At 50.3% G+C, this 26,393-nt stretch overlaps 1 protein-coding gene across 1 annotated transcript in view; it reads left to right on the plus strand.

Annotated features, from left to right (window-relative positions):
• Sdk1 (sidekick cell adhesion molecule 1) overlaps positions 1–23,576 on the plus strand; it is a 1,082,085-nt gene extending 1,058,509 nt beyond the window's left edge. The window contains exons 43-45 of the mRNA XM_045142963.1: positions 1,420–1,540; positions 5,519–5,648; positions 23,193–23,576. Coding sequence (XP_044998898.1) covers positions 1,420–1,540; positions 5,519–5,648; positions 23,193–23,447 — 506 coding nt within the window. The 3' untranslated portion in view covers positions 23,448–23,576. The remainder of the gene's footprint in view (positions 1–1,419; positions 1,541–5,518; positions 5,649–23,192) is intronic.
• The last annotated feature ends 2,817 nt before the right edge of the window (positions 23,577–26,393 follow it).

Genomic DNA, 26,393 nt, shown 5'->3' on the forward strand with positions numbered 1-26,393 from the left:
ACTGAGGGCAATGCCTCAGGTTTTGTAGCCTGGCCCCACTTCTTGCCTGTGGCTGTGATGTGACCAGCCAGCCTCTGGCCCCTGCCACCGCGCCTTCCCCGCTGTGATGGGCCACATCTCCTGGAGCTATGAGCTGAAATGAAACCTTTCCTCCTATGAGCTGCTTCCTGTTAAGTTTATGGCCAAGGCAATGAGTAAAGTAGCTAACAGTCTTCACCCTCAAAGCCACTATGACTGAGCTGTGACCTGGCGAAGGGAATGAGGCAGGAGGATGCTGCCTCTACACCGAGAAGCCCAAAGGGCTCTCCGTGGTGAAGGACCACCGATGGTATGAGATGGCATCAACGTGGGAAGGGGGACTCACGGTAGGCCAGACTTGAAGACGGCTCTGACACCCCACCCCACCCCACCCCAAATGAGATGGAAACACAGAGGACACAGTATTTAATTTCTTATCAGTTTATCCATATCATCCGCTAATACACTTTACGTTTCAGCATATATTCATAAATTTGCTTGTTAAAGAAAAAAGTGCGTAATTCAGTGGCTAATTCAAAGATTGACCAGTCACGCCTACACAGCCTGCATTGTTTACTTCCCATTTTGTGTGCGTGTGTGTGCGGGCGCATGGGTATGCGCATGTGGAGGCCAGAGAACAGCCTTGAGGGGTATCATCCTTAGGTGTGCCACCCACGTCCTTTTGAAACACACTCTCTCATTGGCCTGGAGCTCACCCATTAGGCTAGACTTGCTGAGCAGCGAGCCCCAGGGAACTTGCCTCTCCCCACTTCCCCAGTGCTGGGGACTCATGCCACCATGCCCGGCACTCTGACCTGAGTGCTGGGCATCTGAATTCAAGTCCTCATGCTTGCCAGGCCAGCACTTTACCCACTGAGCTGTCCCTCTATCCACTGCAAACTCACTTTTTCACAGAGCATACAATTAAGTAGTGATTTCAAAGACACACAGAACCACCATTGTCATCCATTGGGATTATTTTCATAACCTTCAAAAGGAAACTCTACACCCTTCCTTTACGTATCACACCCACACAAATTTGCTTTTTACTTCCCATCTTGTCACGTGAATGGAAGGTTGTTTTTTAATTAACTGAAACTTATGAAACATTTGACTTCCCTTGCTCTTAGTAAGGGTAAACTTTCTGAGCACATTTTCATAAAATATTGGCATTTTGGCATTGGGCAAAATAAACACTGAGATGCTAATATCATCATTTTGCTTCAACGTTGTTTTGTTTTGCTCCCCAGCTCGGCTCTAACTGCCTCTCTGGCAGAGGCAGGTGCCACCTGGCTCCGGGTGTCACATCTGGCAGGAACACAAGAGCTTCTTATGTTAACCGACTTGCCACTATGGTGGGCACATTCCTAAAACTGTGTTCACTTTCCCGGTTGGCTCTAGGTAAGGGCATATCCACCATGGAGGAGTCTGTAACCTTGGATAACGGAGGATTCGCTGCCTTGGAACTCAACAGCCGTCACCTCAATGTCAAGAGCACTTTCTTGAAGAAGAACGGGACAAGGTAGGGAGGCCGTAGGGGCTGAGCCTTCGAGAGCTGGGCACTGGCTGAGGATTGACCTCACGTCCATGGGTGCCCACTGAATAGATCCTGCTGTATTGCTCCAGAAAGCAAAACCTAGCTCACCAGTGGGCCTACTCCTAAGCCTGCCACATGGCACTGGGCGTTGGGGCTCAGAGGCTCCGGTAATGATGGAAGAGATGTGACACCTGGCTGCCTCCCCAGGCCAGCCTTCTGCGCCTCTTCTGTCACCTGGCTGGAAGCCTTGGTCAGGGAACAGTTAATTCCCTGCAGAGGGCAGCAGGCTTGGTCTGTGTCCCAGGTGAAAGCTCGGAGCATTTGTCGCCCGTTCTCGAGTATCCCAACTTTTCCCCGTGGTGACAGCAATTGTCATTTCAGGTGTGGCTTGGGGGTGAGGATGAGGATGACCTTCCCCACCCCACCAGAGCCTCTTAGCTCAGTGCCCTTTTCCTAGTTTCTGCGAGAAGTGAGACTCCAAAGGCGGAACAGGGTAGGCTTGAACTGGCCTTTCAGCCGCAGAGTCCCCAGTATCTGCTACCAAAGACTAGACCCCTGGGCTTCCCCTGAGGCCCTCCAGGACTGCCAGTGCTCCTTCTTGCTGGGCTGCTTTTCACATGGACCTGCTCTTCATGGCAGAAAGTGGGGGTCAGACTGGGGAGCCGGCTCAGTGGGCAAGGTGCCGGCCTCACAGGCACGAGGACCTGGGTTGGATCACAGTACCACATAAAAATGCCAGTGTGGTGGCGTGCACCTATAATCCCAGCACTGGAAGGGTAGAGACAGGAGGATTCCCGGAGTTTACCCCAGCCTGTCTAGCCTAACTATGAACTCCAGGCCAATGAGAGACCCTGTCTCAAAAGAAAGGTGGATTGCCATCCTGAGGGATAACACCCAAAGGTGTCCTCTGGCCTCCACGCATATACATATCCAAATGCACACACATGAACATACTTAAACACATATACACACATGCACACACATATCTATGAATGCACACACACACACACATTAAAAAGTGAAAATTAGGGCTGGAGAGATGGCTCAGCAGTTAAGGCACTTGCTTATGAAACCTAAGAACCCAGGTTTGATTCCCCAAAATCCACATTAGCCAGATGGACAAGGTGGCACATGTGTCTGGGGTTCGTTTACAGTAGCTAGAGGCCCTGGCACGCCCATTCTCCCCCCCCCCCCTCGTGATAATAAGTAAAAATTAAATATATTTTTAAATTTTTTTGTTTATTTTTATTTATTTATTTGAGAGTGACAGACAGAGAGAGAAAGAGGCAGAGAGAGAGAGAGAATGGGCACGCCAGTGCTTCCAGCCACTGCAAACGAACTCCAGATGCATGCGCCCCCTTGTGCATCTCGTTAACGTGGGACCTGGGGAATCGAGCCTCAAACCGGGGTCCTTAGGCTTCACAGGCAAGCGCTTAACCACTAAGCCATCTCTTCAGCCCCCAAATTAAATGTTTTTAAAAAGTAGAAATCATATACCAACCATCGGGGCACAGGTAGCCCGAAGTTTCAGCTTCCCTCCATTGTCTGCAAAGGTTACGGTGATGAGAGTCATCCAGAGATTGCCTGCGCTGCGCCTGTCCTCTTCCTACTCAAGAGACGAGATGTTTGACAGGTCCTGAGACCCAGAACTGACTGCGCTAGGCAGGTCCCAGGCAGGTCTCCCACGCCACCACAGTCCCTAGCAGGGCAGGCTGTCACCCTGTCCCCTTCAAACTACTTTCTTTAGGGGAGCGCCCATTCCATTTCTCTACTGAAAGGCAAGGTTTTCCACACTTCAGAAACACGGGAAAGCAATCACATCATTGCCAGACCAAGAGTGGCTCAGTGCAGGGAATTCTAAAATATCATATGCCTAGCTCAGCTCCCTGCTGCAAATCTCTCTTCCAGCTCCTGCGAAAAGAAGTTCTCGGCCTTGAGGTTTGTCACCCAGGGAGAGACAGTAGTCTGGCTTAGTCCATGTGCTCCCGAGGAGTGATTCTGTAGTCAAGTGGGAGAGCTGTAGCCCACAAAGAAATGTCCCCAAGGGGTTCTATGGCAAGGGAAGGGTCACTGCGGCTCTGAGGGGAGTTATTGCAAGGGTTGGAAGGAAATTTACAGATGGTGGATACGAAAGCCCTTTCCAGGCAGACCTGGTGACAGAGGCCTGTCATCCCAGCCTCTTGGGAGGCCGAGGCAGATAGATTGCAAGTTCATGGCCAACCTAGGCAACTTTGTCTCAAAACTAAAATTTAAAAAATAGGCCAGGTGTGGTGGCACACACGTTTAATTCCAGCACTCAGGAGGCAGAAGTAGGAGGATCACTGTGAGTTTGAGGCCACCCTGAGACTACAGAATGAATTTCAGGTCAGCCTGAGCTAGAGTGAGACCCTGCCTGGAAAAAAAAAATTAAAAAATAGGGCTGGAGAGATTTCTTAGTGGTTAAGGCACTTGCCTGTAAAGCCAAAGGACCCAGGTTCAACTCCCCAGGACCCACATAAGCCAGATGCACAAGGGGGCACATGCAACTGGAGTTCGTTTGCAGTGGCTGGAGGCCCTGGCACACCCATTCTCTCTCTCTCTCTCTCTCTCTCAAATAAATAAATAAAAATAAAACATTTTAAAAATAAAGATAGAGCTCAATGGTAGAACATTTGCCTAGCATATTCAAGGACCTGGGTTCAATCCTATTAGTACTGCAAAAATAAATAAGGGAGGGAGGGAGGGAGGGAGGGAGGGAGGGAGGGAGGGAGGGAGAGAGAGAGAGAGAGAGAGAGAGAGAGAGAGAGAGAGAGAGAGAGAAAATGAATAGAGGAAGACAGAAAGAAAGAAAAAGAAGAAAAATCCAGCCCTTTCCAATGCCCTGAGCAGAGGAAGCTATAAACCCATCAGACACCAGATGTCCAACAGCTTCATGAGGCTGTGGGTAGTGGTGGTCCTCCGTAACTCCTCCATCTCTGAGGTGCCCTGGTCTGGATCAGGCACTGACAGGGATGAGTCACTGCGGGAGGACCCAGGCAAGTTGAGAGGGTGGCCACCATGGGATATGAATCCCTGGGCATCAACCCCCCTCACTCCACAAACATTTTCAAGTGGCTATTTCTGTAGTCCAGGTCTCTGAGTCTGCATTCTACTCAGAGCCAACCATTGCCGCGTCACTCAGCCAGCTGGCTTCCAAGCTTGTAGGTGTGTCTGCTTTCCGTTGCTGTGTAGTACCCATGCCATCCCGCGAGGTGTGGGGCAGGAGTCCGCCCGGCTCAGCTGGTCCTCCGTTAGCATCTCCCACAGGTTCCTCTGCCACTGGGCTTTGCTCCACACGAGGCTCCAACAGGCAAGAACTCTCTACCAAGCTCACTTCGGCTCTTAGCAGACTGTCTCCTTGCGAAATGGGACCTCCGTTACACAGCATCGTGTGACAAGGCCATGCCTCCCTCTTCCCTTGCCCCCATTCCATGGCTTAACAAGCCAGACACAGGCTTCTCCAACTCTTGTGGTCTGGATGCTATTGGAGAGAAGGAGGAAACTGGCTTAGAATTCCTCCTAGCATGAAGGGCTACTGCCATGCCGCCTCCTCACCCCGCTGCTGATCACCTGGGTCCTGGGCATCACCTGAGTGACAGCCCGGGCTGGCTCAAGCTTCCCTGCTGCCTGCAGTGGGATAAGGGCAGCCCCCTTCCGCCATGGCCTTGTCCTCAGCCCCAGGCCCCCCTCTACTTCTCGGGGAGTACCAATACACCCTGCTGGTCCCAACCTCCCATGGGCTTCCTCTTGAGTGTCCCACCGAGGCAAGGTGGCCGGTCCCCAGGTCTCACAGGGTTCCCGCGGTTAACAGGCATTAACAGGTACAGGATGTGGAATCCCCAGAGACACAGTGCTCAGAGTTCTGCGTCGGTCACCAAGTATCATCTTAGGTTCCCCACCCCGCCCCCAGGGGAGTGTGTCACTGGCACCATCATCCTGTTCCAGGTCCCCACCCCGGCCGAGCCCCGGGGGTCTGCACTACTCCGACGAGGACATCGGCAACAAGTACAACGGTGCCGTGCTGACCGACAGTGTGAACCTCAAGGAGAAGTCGGTGGATGGGTCGGAATCCGAGGTCGGTGCCGCTCTTGCTTTCCGGCGGGGGCCGGGGGGTTGGGGGGCGGGCTGTCACCCCCTGCTGCTGCACGTGCCTTTGGCTTTCTCAGCACGACTTGTTCCATCTGGGTCCTACAGCAGCCCTCCAGATGGTCAGAGCTGATGGACTACTCGGGCTTTACCGTATGGATGAGGAAACGCGAGAACCCGAGTTGTGGTGTGAGGTGCGCTCACCTCAGATAGAGAGGGCGCTCACAGACCAGCGGAGGACTCCCTCCAGGCCCAGCTTGGTGAGCCAGTGAGCTCACATGGGCTTCTTACAGAAGCATGGGCGATCCACAGACAACTGCACCCCGCCCCCGTCAGTTGTTGACCTCTTATGTGATCTCTGGGAATGCAGGGGCCTCGCAAGGATCTTGTGAGTCTTGTAAGCCTCGCTCATCCTCCTCAAGGGGATGTCAAAGGGCCTCCTCACATCGTCCATCCTATCGTCTCTGCTTCAAGATGGCAGTGGCCACATCGAATCTGTAGGAAGCAGCTACCCTACCTCTCAGACCCATGGCCAGCTTAGAGCCCCTCTGTGCCTTCCATACAACCAGGGCAGAAAAGATGCTATGGGCGAATTTATGAGACAGCAAGTGCCACTTCTTGAATCGCGGGGCTGGACAAGACCTGTGTCACTCTGTGAGCAAAGGACTCCCCGTAGGGCAGGGCACCCATCCACAGAGCCTATGTTGCCTAGGGAGTTGTGCTCACCTCAAGCAGTCCTGGAAGTCACTGGGACTGGACCACCTCTTCCAGAAGGGCACGAGTGGCTGCTGCCAGGAGTGGGTGCTAGAAGGCCCATACTCTTTCCACGTGCTTTCAGAGATGACCCTACTGCGATCTGGAACCTGCCATGCATCGTGGTGGGATCGTGGCCAGAGTGACACAGGACCTGAGCCCACTGAACCCATAGAAAGTGAGCACCCACCGCCACCCTAGCTCAGCGCTTCTTACACATCCCAAGGGGGAAGCTGATCCTATCTGAAGGGTTTCCTGCTAAAGGAAGGCTTTCACACTGCTTTCTGGGTCACTTAAGTAACAGAGTGGGCGGTGTGTGCTCAGACTGGAGATGTGTCCCTCCCCTCACTGAGCAGTCAGACCAGGGACAAAAGCCCCGAGGTCTGCATCTCAGGCTGCTGCCCATCTGTAGGGCACCCGCCAGAGCAGAGTGGATCTCGTATGCAGCAGGAAGGGAGTTCAACCAGGGAGGCGGCCACATGCCACTCTGCGAAGGGTTCAGTGCCCCCTGGAAGCATGCCCTGCCTATGCCCCACTTTAAACAGCAGCTCCTCCGTGGGTCCTATAAACAAGCCTGGAGAGGGGACAAGACCCATTGCTGTACACATATGCCTGCCCATCTCTCCACGCTTGTCCTCCAAATCAATATTTGATCTACAATATAGTCTCACCTTCCTCTTGACCCTAATTTAGGCCTTATTGCGCCCTGGGGTTCAATCAAACAGCCCTTTGTCAATTGTGAGTTGTATGTTTCAGGTGAGAGGGGCAATAGGTTGGTGGGGGTTGCTGGTGAGGCTCAGCGGAGCTTTGCTTTGCTCACTCTGATATGAAGGACACTGAGTGCATGTCTGTAACAACATGGCCTTGGGTTTGCCAGAAACAGAAGTGGCAATGCATATGTCCCAGATGGTCTCGACTGAAGGGCTATTGTGGAAAGCATGCCGAACCGGAATCCCCCTCACCCCCGATCTGGATTACATGGGGAGGCAGACGGCAAGAGGGCCTTCAGGCTTCCCGCCTCCACTGAGACAGCTGCTGTGCCTTGTGGTCAGTGCCTGGGGTCTGTCCCGCATCGTGCCTGGCCGTGGTGTGACTGTGCGTCAGCTGTGCATGTGGAGCTCCTGAGCGCCCCCTGTGCAGTGACCCGCACCACCCTGCAGTGCCAAGCACCGCCAGTGGGCTAGGCCTGGTGTCCCCTTCCATGGGCTTAGTGCCCACACAGCCCTGCGAGGCAGGATGTCCTCCATGGCTCCTGGGCTGAGATTCTCTTAGCAGGTAGGAAGTGGTGCTAGGTGCCCTTGGGTCCTGCGTTCTCAGCGCTGCCCCATCCCCTCCACACCCAGCTTCTCCAGCCAGGGGCGTGTTCCAGATTCCAAACTATGTGTTCAGAAAGCCGTTCCCAAGCTGCATATGGCAGCACACGCCTTTAATTCCCACACTGTGGGGAAGCTGAGGTAGGAGGGTTAATCCTGTGAGTTCAAAGCCAGCCTGGAGCTACAAATGTGTTCCAGGTCGGCCTGGCAGGAGTGAGACCCTGTTTCACAAAACCCCCAAATTACAAAAAAAAAAAAGGGACACATTTGGATATATTTATTTTACCTCTCAAATGTGTGGAATGATTTTAAAGTCAGATTCTGCTGTGTTTTTTGCATGTGTGTGCGGTGTGCATGTAGTTATTCATGTTAGTGAACATGTGTATGTAAATGTGTTTGAGCCCAGAGCTCACCAATTCAGCTAGCCAGCTTGCCCTAGGGTATCCTCCTGCCTCTGCCTCCTGAGCACTGGGGTTATAAGCGTATGTCACCATGACCAGTATCTACGTGGGTGCTGGGGATCCAAACTCAGGTCCTTGGATGGTATGTACTTTACCAGAGAGCCAGTGCCCCACCTCTTCAACTGATGCGTGTGTGTGTGTGTGTGTGTGTGTGTGCATGAAAGAAAGGAAAATGCACCCAGGCACAGAACTAGGACAGCACAGATACATGCATGAATGTAACACACATGTACACGCCCACACATACGAGCACATATATGTACCTTACACATACACACAGGTGGGAGGAGGCATGGTGGGCATGGGGAAGGAGGAGGGCAGGCACGGAAGCAGGAAGGGAGGAGGAACGTGGATCCCCTGAGTGGCATGCTGCAAGGGGCTGGCAATGGTCATGGGTACCATGCAGGCCTAAGAACTTTCGGAAGCTGTCTCAAGGCCCTTATGAATGAGCTGCGCCAAGTGCCTGGCTCCAAGGCTCCTGGCGGAGTCACCGCGGCATAGTCCTCGATCATGTGGCTGGAGAAGTCGGGGACTGAGAACCCCGTGTTGTCATCGCACAGGGGTGCTTTGTTGTTTCCGTGGCCTTTGGGGAACAGTTTCCTTCCAGAAGCCGGCGGAACCTCTAGAAGCTCGGTCTGCATGTGTGCAGAATGTCACCTGAGACCTTAGGGCTAGGGCCCCTGGAAGCCTCTTCCAGAGCCTTCCACCTTGACATTCCATGCATCCCAGCTAAGCATCCCCAGGCCCGGGCCCTAGCCGTCAGGGACTCTGCAGGTTCTCAGGTGGGCAAAACACAGTCCTCTGTTGCAGACATTCCACTGTGTGCTTTGGCCCCATCCCATCTTTGAACTGTGTGACATTGGGAAATTTGCAGCCATTTAATACTGATGCTGTTTCCAACCGAGGGACCTGGGAATGGGTCAACACGGAAAGGACCTGATCAGGTGGTAAAGTTTGCTTTAGACATGCTCAGACCAGCAGGAGTGTGGTAACCCACCCGCCACAGAGCTCACCCGTGGGTGGTTGCAGTTCCGTGGGTGGAGGCATGCTCACAGACTGGCCCCAGCCACCTCCACAGTTCACGCCAGAATTCACGCATCATGCGGCTTACCCACAGGGAGCTCAGTGTTTGAGGTACACTCACAGAATGGCACAGCCATCTCCTCAGTCCATTCTGGCATGTTTTCATCACCCACAGAAAACATGCCATGCCCTTCAGCAGGCACTCCTCAGTCCCCACAAACTACCGAGCACCACCCGCTCCCCTCCCAACCCCAGCCGTCCGCAGTCACGGCTCAACTTCCCGCCCCTGGAGACCCCTCTTATGAAGACACCAGACAGAGCATTGTCTTCTGTGACAGGCTTATGTGTCTGCACGTGGTGCTTCCAAAGCCCACGCCTGTTGTAGTATATACTCGCACTTTCCCTCCCCTTTCTCTGTCTGGAAATACTCCCTTCGGTATTTTCCTTGATTATTTTCAGTAACTGGAGATTTCATTGCTGGTGTGTGTGTGAGCACGTGGTGTGTGTGCATGTGAGCATGGGTGCAGAAACCAAAGGAAAACATCAGGAGTCGTCCTCTACCCCTGTCCACCTATTTCCCTGAGGCAGAGTCTCAGTGAACCTGGGGCTCCCCACTTTTCAGTGAGGCTGACTGAGCAGGAAATCACAGTGATCCTCATGTCCCCAGGCTCCTCAGTGCTGGGGTGACAGGCATGCATGGCTACACTCAGCTTTTTATTAATTATTATTATTTTATTTTTAAAAGAGAGAAAGAGGCAGAGAGAGAGAGAAAATGGGCGGGCCAGGGCCTTTCAGCCACTGTGAAGAAACTCCAGACGCACATGCCTCCTTGTGAGCATGTGTAGCATTGCACATTTGTTTTACTTTTGCGTCTGGTTACGTGGGACCTGGAGATTCGAACATGCATTCTCTGGCTCCACAGGCAAGTGTCTTAACTGCTGAGCCATCTCCCTAGCCCTACACTAGGCTTTTTATGTGAGTGCGGGGGACTGAACTCACGCCCTCATGCTTGTGCAGCAGATGCTCTCACCCGCAGAGCCATCTACCTCCCCGGCTTCTGAGCAGCATACTGGTCACTTGAATATCTGGTGAAGTTTTACTCGCTAGTTTGGTGGCCAAGACCAAGCCCAAGTTCCTCAGTTCTCTGGAAGTCCTCACGGACTCGGGTCACGATGAGGACTCGTCATAGCAAACTACTCACAAGACAGTGGGGACCAGTTTACGTTGGCAACGTGAAGTCCCGTGCATCGTGACAGGGAAGCTGCAGCCGCACGGCCGGGAGGCGGCTGGCCACACCCCTCTGCAGTCAGGAAGCAGAGGGGTGAGTGCCGGTCCCGGCTCGCTTTCTCCTTTTTTTTTTTTTTTAAATAAGTATATATATAAACATATATATATATACCTTATTTTTGCTTATTTATTTGAGAGAGAGAAAGACACAGGAAGAGAGAGAATGGCTTCTAGCCACTGCAAACAACCTCAGACGCATGCATCACCTTGTGCATCTGTCTTACGTGGGTCCTGGGGAATCGAACCAGGGCCCTTTGGCTTTGCAGGCAAGTGCCTTAACTGCTAAGCCATCCCTGCAGCCCTGCTTTCTCCTTTTCATGCAGTCTTCAGCGCCAGCCTATGGAGTGGTGCAGCCTGAATTTAGGGTGGAATGTTCCACCTTGGCTAACCTAACCTAGAAACTCCCTCACAGACATGCCCAGGGGCTGACCTAATCTACATAATCCTCACAGGTGCTTCTAGGTCCTGTCAAGTTGGAAATCAATGAAAACCCTTGCAGTGATTGTTTTTAATATTAAAAGGCTTTGCATTTTTATTTTTGACAGTACTGGGGATTAATCCTAGGACCTCATGCAGGCTAGGCAAGAGGCATTCGAATTTGCCAATCTTTCTTTCTGTGTCTCCTGAGATGGCTTTGTCCTATATTCTGTTAGCGGGATGTAGTATGTTAATTAATTTGAGGACATTAAACCAATCTTGCACTCCCGCAATAAACCCCTGTTGGTCCTCCCCATACGTTGTAGGGCGAAGTGTGCAGGCGTTTTATTGAGGAGTTTTACATCCATGTTCATCAGGCAGATGGATGTATAGTTAAATTTTCTTATCTTATCCTTTTTAAATTTCATTTTATTTTTTAAGTTTTAACTTTGGAGACAGAGTCTTCCTCTGTACCCCAGTCTGATTTGAAGATCAAGATCTTTCTGCCTTGGCCTCTGAGGGCTGGAAGCACAGCTGTGCAGTCCCAAGCCTGTGTCTTTGCACATGTATCTTTGGGTGGGGGTAGGATGTTGAACTCAGGTAAGACTGGCCTCAGCAGCTGAGCTGGAAAGTGTTTCTTATATGGGATGGATTCTCTTTGAAACTATGGCCAGAATTCTCCCATAAAGCCATTGAGTTCCATACACTTCGCTTCCTGGGGCATTGTTAATCACTAACTTCTTTCTTTCTGCTTGTTTTTGAGTCACTTTCTCTTTCTCTACTTTCTTATACTGAAAGTTTAGGTAACTGAGATTTGACATGTTCTTTTTTTTTTTTTCCTAAATATGGGAATTCATCGTTATAAAATCCCCTGTAAGCACCATGTTGGCCAAACCCTGTGAGCTTCAACGGGCTGTGGTTCTTCTTTATGGGTTGGCCCTCTGACCCTTATAACACGCCCCTGCTTGTTTCTAGTCACAGCTTTTGTCTTGCTGTGTGATCACTCCAGTTCTTTCCTGATCGCTGTTTGCATGTTAGATTGTACCCCTCTGTTACTTTTAACTTCTGTGTGCCTTTGAGTCCAAAACATTTTTCTTGCAGGCGGTGGACAGTTGGGTCATGTCGTTTTTCAATCATCCTGTTGTTCTCCGCCTTCTGCCTGGATCACGGTCAGCTCTTTCATGGTGCTGGAACTGCGGTGTAAGGTAGAAGTGCGTCTGCCGTCCTGGCATTTGCTTTCTGCCTTTCTCACATCTTTTCTTTATATATATATATATATAATTTATTTATTTGAGAGAGAGAAAGAGGCAGAGAGAGAGAGAGGGAGAATGGGCATGTCAGGGCCTCCAGCCACTGAAAACCAACTCCAGATGTGTCACCCCCTTGTGCAGCTGGCTTACATGGGTCCTGGAGAGTCGAACCGGGATCCTTCGGCTTTTCAGGCAAAGGCCTTAACCCCTAAGCCATCTCTCCAGCCCCTTTCTCACATCTTTATTCCTCCATTTCTTTGTTGCCACTTTCTTTTCTGCTCCTAGGTACTTTCTAGAACACCACTTTAATCCTCTCTCTTTTGCTGCCCGGATGTCCTTCAGTGATTGTCGGTAACAGCTTGCTCCACTGTCTGCCCCAACTTCAGGTTTGTCCTACACTCTATTTCTGACATGTGTGGACAGTTCTGTCCTGGAGAGCTGCCATCCCTCCTCCCCTTGCTGTTCTACTATCTTACATCTTTGGGTCCCTAATGTGATAAACATACGATTCCTTTTCTGTAATTATCACCTTACATAATTACACGTCTTTTCAAGAAGCTGGCAGAAGAAAGGAGAGGAGGTGCATATTTAGAGAGTTTGTCATTTTAACCTGCTTATTTACGATCTCCGTGGACGTGGGTCGTCAACGGCCATCATCCCATCAGTCAACCATCCGCTTCACGCTTCAGCTGTTGACTGCGCAACATTATTTATATACATATCATCACGTATGCACCATTGGCTTTTGAATCCAAAGGAGAACAAGCATGTGGTTACACTGTCTTGGATAACTGCCTACGTGAATAGCTTTGTGTGTGCTTTTTGACAGTGTGGGCACACGTGCCCGAGTTCCTGTTGCGTTCAGTCTGCCCATCTATCTCCCTTCACGCGTACGGGAGACAAGTCTGCCCGCAACGAGCTCTTCTTGGTGTTTTCATCTATCTTGGAATGTCTTCATTTCACCTTCACAATATTTTTTTTTTAATTAAAAATTTTTATTAAGATTTTCTTCACAATATTTTTGATGGTTTAAGTAATTCTTGGCTAACAGGAGTTTCCCTCCCCCACCCAGCCCTGGCCCAAACTTTGAAGATAGCCTCCTGAAGATAGCCTCCTGGCTCTCTGGCCTTGTTTTCTGGCTAGAAGTCAGTTGGTATTGATTTCCCTTGTATTTAACAGGCCTTTTCACTCTGGGTTGTTTTGGGTTTTTTTTTTTCTTTTCTTGCCTTTGTTTTTCGACCTTCTGACTGCAGTGAGTCTTGGTGAGGCTCTCTGCATTCATCTTGCTTGGAATTCATTGTGTTTGTTGGCTGTGTAATTGAGTGCTTTTCATATAATTTGAAATGGTTGATATTATTCTATTTCCATTTATTGATTTGGGGGGCACAATCTTATGTGACCCAGGCTTGCCTTAAACATGCTAGGATGACCATGAGCTCCTGCCCCTCCTTCCTTCACCTCCCAATTACTGGAATGCCTTACACTGCCAAACCCATTTTATGCAGTGTGTGGGATCGAACCCAGGTCCTCATACATGCTAGACAAGCTTCATAACACTTGAGCTACATCCCCAACCCTTGGGCCACGGATTTAGACTCATGATGTTTATCTTCCTACAGAAGGCAGCTTACACACATGGACACAAGAAGCCAGGTGTTGGGGATAAAGAGTTACATGTGGCCTCTGTCCTGGGCTCAGGCCAGTGGGTGGTGTGGTCTGGACACAAGTTAAGCCACAGCTGAGGCCAAGCTCCCTGCTCTCTCTTTTCTCCAGAGCCCAGGGAGAGGAGGCAGGAGCTCAGTCAGACCCAAGGTTCTGGCAAGACTCCTCCTTCCCAGAAGCTAATAGATCACGATGAAAATAGTGGCACTGGCCTTGTCTTGCAGGGCATTTTACAATCATTCTCAGAAATATCGACATGGTGAGAATTTTGTCCTCATGGGTGCACAGGGGACTGCTTGGTATTGGCCTGTCAGCAAACTGCCACCAAGAGCACACAGCATGCACCACGTCTCCTTGCCACTCTAGTTAGAAAGAAGAGGTCTGTCAGCATTTCCTCATGCGGCTGGTGCTCACACCATGCATTTAAAAAAATAAAAAACTGTCTTTGAGGTCTGGGGAGATGGCTTTAGTGGTTAAGGCACATGTCTGCAAAGCCCAAGCGCCCAGGTTCGATTCTCCAGATGCACATGGTGGCGCATGTGTCTGGAGTTCGTTTGCCCTGGTGACCCATTCTTTCATTCTAACTCTCTCTCGCACGCGTGCGCTCTGCAACAATTTTTTTTACAAAACTGTCTTTGAGGGGCTGGGAGTGTGGCTCAGTAGTTAGAGCCCTTGCTGCCCAAGTGAGAGGGCCGATTGAAGGCCGGGTGGGTGTGGCCGCCTGCCACCCAGCACTCGGGAGGCAGAGACAAGGGGGACCCCTGGAGCGGGCTGGCTCGCAGGACTCACTGAATCCGCAACTCAAGGTTTAGTGAGAGACCATCTCTCAATGTGTAAGAATGAGAGCAATCTGCCGGCCGTGGTGGCGCACACCTTTAATCCCCGCACTCGGGAGGCAGAGGCAGGAGGATCGCCGTGAGTTCAAGACTACCCTGAGACTACGTAGTGAATTCCAGGTCAGCCTGGGCTAGAGTGAAATCCTACCTCGGGGAAAAAAAAAAAAAAAAAAAAAGAATGTGAGCAATCAAAGAAGACATACAATGTTAACCTCTGGTCAATGAGCACACATACACACATGCATGCGCACCACGTGCCCACGATGCAAACAATGTTGCCTTGCCATCCAGAAATAAAAACCAGTTTCCAAAAAATCCATTTCTAACTAACCTATACCAACCCCGCTTGCCTCATGAGCTCCCTGATAGGGCAGGTGTCTTGCATCTAGCCAGCACCCTGTTGGACGGCGAGAGGACCCCTCTCCCCAGCTCGCCAGGCGCCTGAGCACCTGTAGCACATCGCACTCTGGTGCCACGCCCAGTCACCCCTTGTTCAGTGGTTTCCTGGGAAACCAAGGTACTCCAGGATTTCACATCAAGCAGAGAACTTAGAAAAATCATTTTTCCTTTCTGTCAGTAATTCTCACTCACTGAAATGCATCCCAGTGAAAAGATAATAATGTCACATAAACAACAAACAGAGCCAGTGGCAGGAGGAGGGGTGGCATTTAAATGCTGTCCTCCATCAGGCAACCCACAACAATATGTGAGGAAAGAGCTACAGCTCTGTTCACACCCATTTGTTACCTAACCCCAAGTGCCTTCTCAAGTCCCCTCCCTAAGCAAACTAGAAATGAAAGAAGGGCTGGCAGACAGATCAAGGGGGTGAGCTGCATGCTTTGCCTCACAGAACCCACCTTAAAAAAGAAGCCAGGTGCGGTGGTGTGTGCTTGTAATCCCAGCCCTGAGGAGGAGGAGACAGGAGGATTCCTGAACCCCACCAACCAGTCAAGCTCACCTACTTGGCAAGTTCTAGGCCACTGAGAGTCTGTTTCAAAGCAGAGGGCTGGGGGCTGGAAAGATGGCTTAGCAGTGAAGGCGTTTACATGCAAAGCCGAAAGACCTCCGTTCAATTCCCCAGGACCCATGTAAGTCAGATGCACAAGAGGGGGAGCACACGCCTGGAGTTTGTTTGCAGTGGCTGAGGCCCTGGTGCGCCCATTCTCTCTCTGTCTCTCTCTCCTCCTTTCTCTCTCCCTTTTTCTCTCTCTCCCTCTTTCTCTCTTGCTGTCTCAAATAAAGTGATTAATTTAAAAAAAACCAGAGGGGTGACACCTGAAAGAGTAACACCTGAGGCTATCCTTTGGCGGCTGCAAACACACACTCACACATCCACAAGTGCACATGCGCACACAGGCACACGTGCAAAGCAAAAGAAGGCTGTCTTCTGCTGAGTGGCTTTCTTCCAAAGAACTGTGCAGACTTCTAAGATGAGGCTCTGATTGGTCAGTACAAGTTACATGCCCACTGTATGGCTGTTCTATGCCCACTGTATGGCTGTTCTGTGATTGGCTCATCAAAAATCACATGCTCATCCGTGAACCAATGACTGTCCTGTGAGAGGCAACCATTGAGCCTTCCTGACAAGAAGAATTGAGGTCAGGGTCCCTCCACTCACAACAGTAAGACATCAGTGTGCTGGAGGATCATCGGCTCCTTGTCACATTCCTCACAGACCCTCTCTCCATACTACCCCACACTGAGACCTTTGGTTGATGAAATTCTTTAAAAAAAAAAACAACTTTATTTTCAGTTATTTATTCAAGAGGGAGAAAGAGAGAATGGGTGCACCAGGGCTTCCAGCCACTGCAAATGAACTCTAGACACATGCACCACCTTCTGCATCTGGCCTATGTGGGACCTAGGGAACCGAACCTGAGTCATTTGGTTTTTCAGACAGATGCCTTCACTGCTAAGCCATCTCTCTGGCACTGGTTGATGAAATTCTTAACAGTATAAGGCATTGTGACAAAATTCATGGCAGGGACAACTTGAAGGAGCAAGAGTTTGTTTGGCTCATGGCTTCAGAGGCAGCAGTCCATCATGACATAACACAGTGGTGGGAGTATTCTAAAGAGACGCCTACATTTCCATGGACCAGGAAGCAGTGAGCTCCAACAGGAAGTGGAGCTGGCCTACAACCTTCAAGCCGTCCCCTATAGCTGGCCCTACTACATCTGTCAGCTATGAAACCTCCCAAAACAGCACCACCAGCTGAGGACCAAACACATGAACCTGTGGGGGACACTTCACAATCAAACAATCCTAGAGATCTTACCACTTTGTGCATTGGGCTTAGGTGGATACTGAGAAATTGAACCCAGACCAGCAAGCTTTGCAAGCCTTGCCTTTAACGGATGAGCCATCTTTCTAGTCTGACATCACAGAGGTCTTCAATGAAAGCCATGGTTTTTTTTGCTATTTTTTTAATTTATATTTTTTTACTGACAACTCCCATAATTGTAGACAATAGCCCATGGTAATTCCCTCCCTCCCCCAATTTCCCCTTTGAAACTCCACTCTCCATCATATCCCCTTCCCTCTCTCAAGAAGTCTCTTTTATTTTGATGTCACCATCTTTTCCTCCTATTATGATGGTCTTGTGTAGGTAGTGTCAGGCACTGTGAGGTCATGGATATCCAGGCCATTTTGTGTCTGGAGGAGCACACTGTAAGGAGTCCCACCCTTTTGACTCTTACATTCTTTCCACCACCTCTTCCGCAATGGGCCCTGAGCTTTGGAAGGTGTGATAGAGATATTTCAGTGCTGAGCACACCTCTGTCACTTCTTCTTAGCACCATGGTGCCATCTGAGTCATCCCAAGGTTACTGTCATCTGAAAAGAGAAGCTTCTCTAACCAAAAGTGAGAATAGCATTAATATATGGGTATGAACATTAAGACAAGTGCTTACTGGGCAGTTTGATGAGCATAGTATATACATTTAGCCAGACAGCAGCAGACATTACACCCCTAGGGCTCATGACTACCCCCATTGCAGGTTTTCAGTATCAGGGATGTATTCCCTCCCATGGAGCAGGCCTGCAATCCAATTAGAAAGTGGTTGGGTTCCCCCATAACAGACATGCCACTCTTGCAACCTGCTGGCTCATTTGGCCTGGCTGGCCAAATTTGAGACTTGTAGTGTCCACTGTTGAGTATCGCCACTGGTGATTTCTCTCTCTCCCATTAAACTTCATGCAGTGTAGCTTTTTCCAGCTTTCTGTCAGCTGGTCTACATGGAGGAGGTTTTCAACTCAGCTCCAGCAAGATTTCTCAGTGACCTTGCAGCCCAAGTATGTGGAGTCTTCAGCAATAGGGTCTTACCATCTACTCCTGTGGGAAACCAAGAGCCTTGGCAATGGCCTGTAATATTTTGGACATCAGTGACCTCCCTGGCCAACAACTCACTGGAAGGTATTCCATCTCTGGCACTGAAATTCTCTAGTAACAGTCTATGGCTTCTGGGTATTTCATTGTCCAAAAAAGTAAGTTTTCATATAACTTATATCATCTTAGATTTTGATTGCCCTCCCTCCACCTTTCCTTTACTCAATCTCTTCGCCTGACCTCACTTAGTCCTTTTCACCCCCATTAATCTGTTCTTCTACTTACAGTTATAAAATACCATCCTATTAAGTACCCTGTCCCTTTCTATTCCCTCTATATCTCCTTTCTACTTTACTGGCCTTTGCTACTGAGTTTTATTCCTACTCACATAGAAATCCGATCATTTGTAGCTAGGATCTATATGTAAGAGAGAACATGCGGCATTTGGTTTTCTGGGCCTGGGTTACCTCACTAAGTATAATCCTTTCCATATCCATCCATTTTCCTGTAAATTTCATAATTTCATTTTTCTTTGCTGCTGAGTAGAATTCCATTGTGTAAATGTGCCATGTCTTAATTATCTACTTATCAGTTAAGGGCCATCTAGGCTGGCTCCATTTCCTACCTATTGTGAATAGAGCAGCAATAAACATGGTTGAGCAAGTATCTCTAAGGTTGTAAGATGAGTCCTTAGGATATATGCCTGGGAGTGCTATAGCTGGGTCATATGGTAGATCTATTTTTAGCTGTACCAGGAACCTCCACATTGATTTCCACAATGGCTGGACCAGATTGCATTCCCACCAACAGTGTAGAAGGGTTCATTTATTTTCCAAGACCCACATTACTAGGTGGTGGACATTTGATTCAGTTTGAGCCAATAAAAGAATAGCCATTGGGTAATGAGTAACCTTGTGACTTGCACTGACCATTAAATAGGCAGCCAATGCCCCAGATGGGTTTCTAGAAGAAACAGCATAAGATAAGATTTCCACATGGGCATGGCACAGGACCTGCCCCAGCAGTGTGGCCTGAGAAAGTCATTTGAATTTGTACATCTTATTAAGAAGAAGCCTGAATCCAGGCACTGCTTCTCAGCTTTTCTACCAGCACCATCATGGTGGGGGAGTTAAGTAGGGGGTCCTTAGAGCACCCAAGGCTGTAGCCTAAAGGAATGACAGTCAGACGCTGCATTCTTCCTTCAGATGATGAACTTTCAAAAATTTAAGTGTGTCTGTATGAATGTGTGTGTGTGGTGACGTATCTGTGTGTAGGGGCATGGGCATTCCAAAGCATGTGGTGGGGGCAGAGGACAACCTTGGGGTGTTGGCCCTCTCCTTCCGCCATGTCTATTGTATTGCCACTTGGAAGGCCAGAGTGCCTGGCCTTCAGGCCTCGAGAGTCCCCTGACTCCACATCCCACGGCCATACACACCTTGGGATTACAGATGGATGCACCTCGTTTGGAGAAGTGCTGAGAATTCGAACTCCAGTCAGCAGCAACTGTCTGTAACCACTTAGCTACCTCTCCAGCTCAAATGAGAACTTTAAACCCAGTTTGTGAAACCTCAAACAAAATGACTTCCACCCAGCCCTAGAGGATCAGTGAATCTCCCATGAGAAATGTGACACCTGCCACACATTTCAGTGTAGCTTCAGGACATTTAGAATCCAAGACAGTGTCTGAAGAGGTGGCAAATTCAGTTCAGGGCTGATGACGTCCAGTCCTTCAGCAGCTCACACCTGTCTCTGATCCTCTTCCTTTCAGTCCTACTTTATACACACCTTTGTCTCCTAAGCTACTTCAGGGCCTCTAGAAAAGAGCTGGAGAGTAGATCCTAGATGCAGCCAAAATTCAGGCCCCTGTGCCCTGAGATTAAGCTCAGCAGTACAGCCCTCACCTAAAATTAGCCAGTGAAGGGCTTGCGGTGTGGCTCAGTGGTAGAGCTCCTGCCTAGAATCTCCCAGTGAAGGGCTTGCGGTGTGGCTCAGTGGTAGAGCTCCTGTGTAGATCTCCCCAGTGAGGGGCTGGGGTGTGGCTCAGTGGTAGAGCTCCTGCCTAGAATCCCCCAGTGAGGGGCTGGGTGCGTAGCTCAGTGGTAGAGCTCCTGCCTAGAATCCCCCAGTGAGGGGCTGGGTGCGTAGCTCAGTGGTAGAGCTCCTGCCTAGAATCTCCCAGTGAAGGGCTTGCAGTGTGGCTCAGTGGTAGAGCTCCTGTGTAGATCTCCCCAGTGAGGGGCTGGGGCGTGGCTCAGTGGTAGAGCTCCTGTCTAGAATCCCCCATGAGGGGCTGAGGTGTGGCTCAGTGGTAGAGAACCTGCCTAGAATCCCCCAGTGAGGGGCTGAGGTGTGGCTCAGTGGTAGAACTCCTGCCTAGAATCCCCCAGTGAGGGGCTGGGGGCGTGGCTCAGTGGTAGAGCTCCTGCCTAGAATCCCCCAGTGAGGGGCTGGGGATGTGACTCAGTGGTAGAGCTCCTACCTAGAATCCCCCAGTGAGGGGCTGGGGGTGTGGCTCAGTGGTAGAGCTCCTGTCTAGAATCCCCCAGTGAGGGGCTGGGGATGTGGCTCAGTGGTAGAGCTCCTGCCTAGAATCCCCCAGTGAGGAGCTTGGGGCATTTCTCAGTGTTAGAGCTCCTGCCTAGAATCCCTCAGTAAGGGGCTGAGGTGTGGCTCAGTGGTAGAGAACCTGCCTAGAATCCCCTAGCGAGGGGCTGGGAATCAAACTCAGTAGTAAGATACTCACCTGGCATATTCAAGTCCCCAGTTTCTGTCAATAACCCACAAGGGGATAATGTTCCAACAAATTCAAATGCTAAATCTCTTATCTAAAACTCTGGAGACCAGATATAAATCAGAATTTGAGTTGGGACTGCATCTTGTGTCACATGTTGCTCCAGCATGACTGACTAGCGTGCTGTAATCCAACACCAACATTTCTTTTTCTTAAAAAGAAATTTTATTTATTTATTTACTTGAGACACACAGAGAGATATAGAAAAAGGCAGAGAGAGAGAGAGAATGGGTGCTCCAGGGCCTCCAGCCTCTGCAAATGAACTCCAGATGTGTGCTCACCCTTGTGCATCTGACTTACGTGGTTCCTGGGGTATTGAACCTGGGTCCTTTAGGCTTTGCAGGCAAGCACCTTAACCACTAAGCCATCTCTCCAGTCCCCCCAAATACCAGCATTTCTTCCCAAAAGATGAGACCACTGGTACCACAAAGCCTCCCCTCAGTACGGCTCAGGGTGGGCTGCCACACTGGCTCCCATCCAGTCTGCTTCACCACCAGATGAGTTTCCCAAAGTACTGGAGATTTTCAGACCATCCTGGGGTTGGGAAGGTGGGTTAGGATTAAGGGTTGAACCCATGCAAAGGAGACCTGTGGATCTGGGGGTTAAGCTCCCATGTTCTCCAAGACACAGGACCCTTAAGCGTTGTAGGTTCAGGAGGTCTTTACCCCATCCAGTCCACTGAGCTTCATTGTTCATCCACGAAGTGAGAAAGACCACAGTGTGGATGCAACGGGTGGACACACAGATTAATCAGGTGCAAATTCACCAAAAAAAAAAAAATAAAAAGCCCTTGTGATTATGTGTCATCATTAGATTACAAAGGAGCTGGGTATCCCACCATCTCAGGATGAGATTAAATTCTATTTTTTTTGGATTATTTTATTGATTGATGCTTGATTTGAGGGGGGGGGAGAGGCAGATAGACATGAAAGTATAGGCATGCCAGGGTCTCCTGCCACTACAAGGAAGATGCACATATATGTGCCATTCTGTGCATCTGGCATTGTTGTGGGGGCCTGTGTGTGCCAACCCTTGCAGAGACAGAGGAAGCCACTGAGTGTCATTCTCTGTCACTCTTCTACTTTACTTCCCTGAAACCATGTCTCGCTGAAACGTGGAGCATTTGGATGTTTGGTTATACGGCCTCAGCAGGAAACCCCAATAACCTCCTGTCTCTGCACCCCCTGCTTTTTTAAGTGGGTCCTGGGGATCAAACTCAGGTCCTCATGCTTGAACAGCAAGCTCTCTAACCTGCTGAGCCATGTCCACAGACAGCATGTGGTTTTAGCATGTGCTGATATGAATTCTGACAAAGGAAAACCCAGGGGCAGCTGTTCACAGATACCACCACACAAATGGGGTATAGTCAGTGCTCCAAAAAGCCCTGACTCTGCCTTACAGTTTCTTTTGGGTAAATATTCCACAAAAAATTAGATTTTTAGTCTGTGCCCCAAAACCTCAGAAGACACTGGATCCCTAGTGGTTCCTAGTGGTTCTGTGTGCCCTAGTGGTTCTGTATCTCCTAGTGAGTTCCTAGACAGCCCAGAGGCTTCAAGGGCTCCTACAAGCTGAAAACTGGTTCCCAAGATGAGGCTTTCAGGAACAGAGCTTCTGATTTTTGGGTTGCCAGGACAGGGGCAGCAGCTACCAGCACCTTGGGAACTTATAGGATGTGTCTGTGAGTCCCATTATGGCCTGTGTGTGAAATGGGAGAGCAACAGCCTCTCCGCTTGGCTGTGGCTCACAACTGTGATTCCAGCACTGGGGAGGCTGAAGCAAGAAGATCTCAACATAAGACTGATGCCAGCTTGGGCTATATAGTGAGATCCTGTCTCAAAAAGAGGAGGAGAGGGAGAAAGGGAAGGAGGGGAAGGGAGGAGTGGGAAAGGGCAGGGTGGAGAGAGAAGGAAAGAAAGAGGACAGGAAAAAGGGAGAAAGGGAGGGAGAAAAGACTAAACATTGTCTGTGGAAGCTGCCAGCTTATTTATTTAATAAAAGGAACAAAGTCTCAAGGAGACTATGCTCAGACATCTTCTGGAGGCCCAAGCAGCTTTCTGGGTGATTGTCCAGAGGTGATGGGGGGAGGCAGATGGAGATGAGGGGCAAGTGCATACTTCCAGGACTTCATCCCTCCGAGGGCTTCAAACACTCTAAGGATGTGATGCCCACACGTAGCAGGAGGCCCCTGGAGATGCCCCCCTCCCTGACATACACGCATATCTGTGTTCTGGACACAGGAACAGATGAGTGTCAACGTCTCCTGGTGTGGCATGCTCCCTTGACCTCTGCTGGGGTTGCTGGTGGGGAAATGAGGCGCACCCCCGCTCAGGGTGTTGGATACTGGTGGGCTGGGGCCTCCCCATCCTTCCTCGCTTCCTGATCACCACCCTCTGCCATCTCACTCTCCCCCAGGCCTCCGACTCGGATTACGAGGACACCCTGCCCAAACACTCCTTCGTCAACCACTACATGAGTGACCCCACCTACTTCAACTCTTGGAAACGGCGGCCCCCGGCCGCGACGCCGCACAGGTACGAGGCGGTGGCCGGGGCCGAGTCGGGCCCCCCGCTGCACACGGTCGTCACCACGCAGAGCGCGGGCGGCGTCTACACACCGGCCGGCGCCGGCGCCCGCGCCCCGCTCACCGGCTTCTCCTCCTTCGTGTGACTGGAGCCTCCATCAGGGTAGACCGGTGCAGCAGAACTCCAGGAGTCTTATTTTTGTTAAGACAATCAACTCCGATAACTGAGCTCAAGGTTTTTTTTTGTTTTGTTTTGTTCTCACAAAAGGAACAGGGAAAAAAAAAAAAACCAAAAAACAAAACAAAATCTGATGAGCGTGGATTTTTACCTACTGGTGGAAAAAAAAAAAAAAAAACTAGATTTCACTTAGGAAGGTTTTTTTTTTTTTTTTTTCAAATGGCTTTTTGTAACATCACTGCAGGAAGCAAGCCTCTTTGTTTTCTTTTCTTTTTAAGGGAAGGTATCTCCCTGGTGCAACAGCTTGGCACCAGCGGCTAGTGGCGAGGCGTGGGGAGGGGGCGCTTGGCACACCCCAGCCCTGGGATCTACCCAGTCCTGCAGGTGGAATGGGGAGCTGACAGGAGGCAGGAGGATGGGGTGGCAGGTGAAATGGAGCCAGAGTCCACTCCCCTCTGCACCTTCTTTTGGAGAACCAACCACTTTTTCCGCCTTAGGACAACTTTGAGCTCCCTGCTCACCTGAGGCTTGCAGAGCCCATCTTTCAGCAGGGCCCAGGGCCCAGGGCCCCGCTGTGACAGGCAGGCAAGGAAGCTCATCTTTGCAACCCTCAGAGATCCTCCCCTCCTCCCTGCAACCCCTCTTCTCTCTCAAGCTGACGGGGTCTCGGAACCGGAAGTCCCGCCCAGGCCCTGGCTCTGGAAGCCACCTACGCCCACCGCCCACCGTCAAACCAGCTCCTTCCAGTCCACGGGCACAGCACACGCCCACCCCGCTGAGCAAGAAGAGTGAGCGAGATGCGTTCTTTGCAGTCGCTTGTTGAGTAGCCCGTGTGCATTGTTAAACCAGAGTATTTTTTAAATCTTTTTATCTTTTTTTAAAAATATGTCACATGAAATGAATGCGTTTTTTGCTGTCTCCAGGTGCCTTTTTTAAAAAAATATTAATTGTTCGGCTCTGTACGTGGGGAAAAGATGAGAAGGAACTGTGTCTCCAAATAAAACCATCAGCTCTGAGAAACCAACCCAGGCCCCCCGAGTCAACTAGCGCACCCTGCACCCCGCCGAGTCTTCTTTCACTCAAGGCTGTCCATGCTCCTGACCTGCACTGCCCCCTCCCCCTCTGCTCAACGCCAGCGTTTAGCCTTAATAGGTTTTTTGGGAACACCTTTTTTTTTTCCCTTTGATTGTCATTGTTTTAATGTTTTTGGCTAAATTAAAATAGTATGAACTACTTTGGAGAAAAGAGACATTCAGACCCCGGCCATGTAGACTGACCCCCATTAATTTTTGCAAGAGAACACTGAGACACAAGAAGACGGGTCCCCACGACTGCGACCCACAGCCCTCAGGTCACCTCTGTCACAGTGCGCAGAGGATGGAGCGGGTCTGTCCTCCCCAGGACCTTAATCCCCTGGGGGCAGAGGCTAACTAGGCTGGCACCTGGCCAGTGCCACCAGGAAGCAACTCTGTATTTTCTTTCAACATCCCCATGGGGCGCAGGGTATAGATACTGTCTTGATTCTCTCTGCTCTCAGAATTGCAGGTGTGGCCCCAGGGCAGACAGGGGAGAGGGTCCTTTTAGGGGGGAAGGGAGAGGGAGTAAAACATATACTTTTTAAAAAAACTTGGGCTGGAGGGATGGCTGAGTTGTTAAGGCATTTGTCTGCAAAGCCAAAGGACCCAGGTATGATTCCCCAGTACCTACATTAGCCAGATGCATGAGGGGGCGCACGCATCTGGCATTCGTTTGCAGTGGCTAGAGGCCCTGGCATGCCCATTTGAAAAAAAAAAATAGAGAAAAAAAACTTGTCAGTTTTTCCAAAATAGAAGATATGAAAAAGGTCCTGCCTTCCCCCTCTTCCTCCTTCTCCTCTTCCTTATTCTCTTCGTATTCCCTCTTTTCCATTTTTCCCTTTCTCTCTCCTTCATTTTCCTTCCTCTTCCTATTTTCCTTCCTTCCCTTGTTCATCTTTCCTTCCTCTGCTCCCTCCCTCTTTCCTACCTTTCTTCCTTCCTGTTCCCCCCTCCTTTCCCCTCCTTCTTCCCACCCTTCCTTCCCCCTTCCTTCCTTCATTTCCTGAATGGAAGGGGAACTATTCTAAACCAAATGCTCTAGATGCTCTGTCCAAAGCCAGCGCTCTGAGACTCATCCTCCACTGTCAGGACAGGACCACGGCCTTCCTCTGGTCAGGGGACCCCCAGCGACCACTTCAGCTTCTTGGGAGATGGTGCTCAGCAGAGCACCCGGACCCAGAGTTGCCTCGATGCACACTGCTGTTGTAAGCCATAAGGACATTGCTTTAATTAACGGGGAAAGTGTTTGAGATAATCTGGGACTTGGCTCTTGAGTTTTCATAACAATGACATGAGATGACTGAGGTGTCAGGTTCATGCTGCCTGTGGTCTCCCCTCTGCTCTCAGCAAATTCCTTTGCAAGGCAGTGGTCTTCCCAGGCTGTACTGCCCCCACCCGCCGTGGTCACACTGATGGGCTGTGTGGTCAGTGGCTGCCATCAGACCTGTCACTCGAGAGAGAACTTGCTCCCACAGGAGCCACAGAAAGTGCAGAAGCCAGGCTCCTAGTTAGATTTTACTGCCCAGATTAGCACAGGACTTCCACATGTCCCTTCCTAGCCTCTTACCTCCGGAAGGGGACAAACACATCACACAACAGCAAAACAGGCCGTGCACTGGATTTGAGTCTGGGTTCAGTGTGCAGGCAGGGAAGACACGGCTCTTGCTTTTCCTGCAAAGTCACGTCCCACGGCTGCCTGAGGCTGAGTGGCAGCTGGGACCATCCTCCATGACCTCCGATGGGTCCATTATGACTGTGCTCAGCTCTGAGCCTGAGCACTGGCCTTGGGCACTGAGTCACCTTTCCTCTGCCTGCTGGGCCCTGGGGTGCAGAGCTGT

The sequence above is a fragment of the Jaculus jaculus genome, chromosome 2, assembly GCF_020740685.1.
Source record: "Jaculus jaculus isolate mJacJac1 chromosome 2, mJacJac1.mat.Y.cur, whole genome shotgun sequence".
Taxonomy (NCBI): Eukaryota; Metazoa; Chordata; class Mammalia; order Rodentia; family Dipodidae; genus Jaculus; species Jaculus jaculus.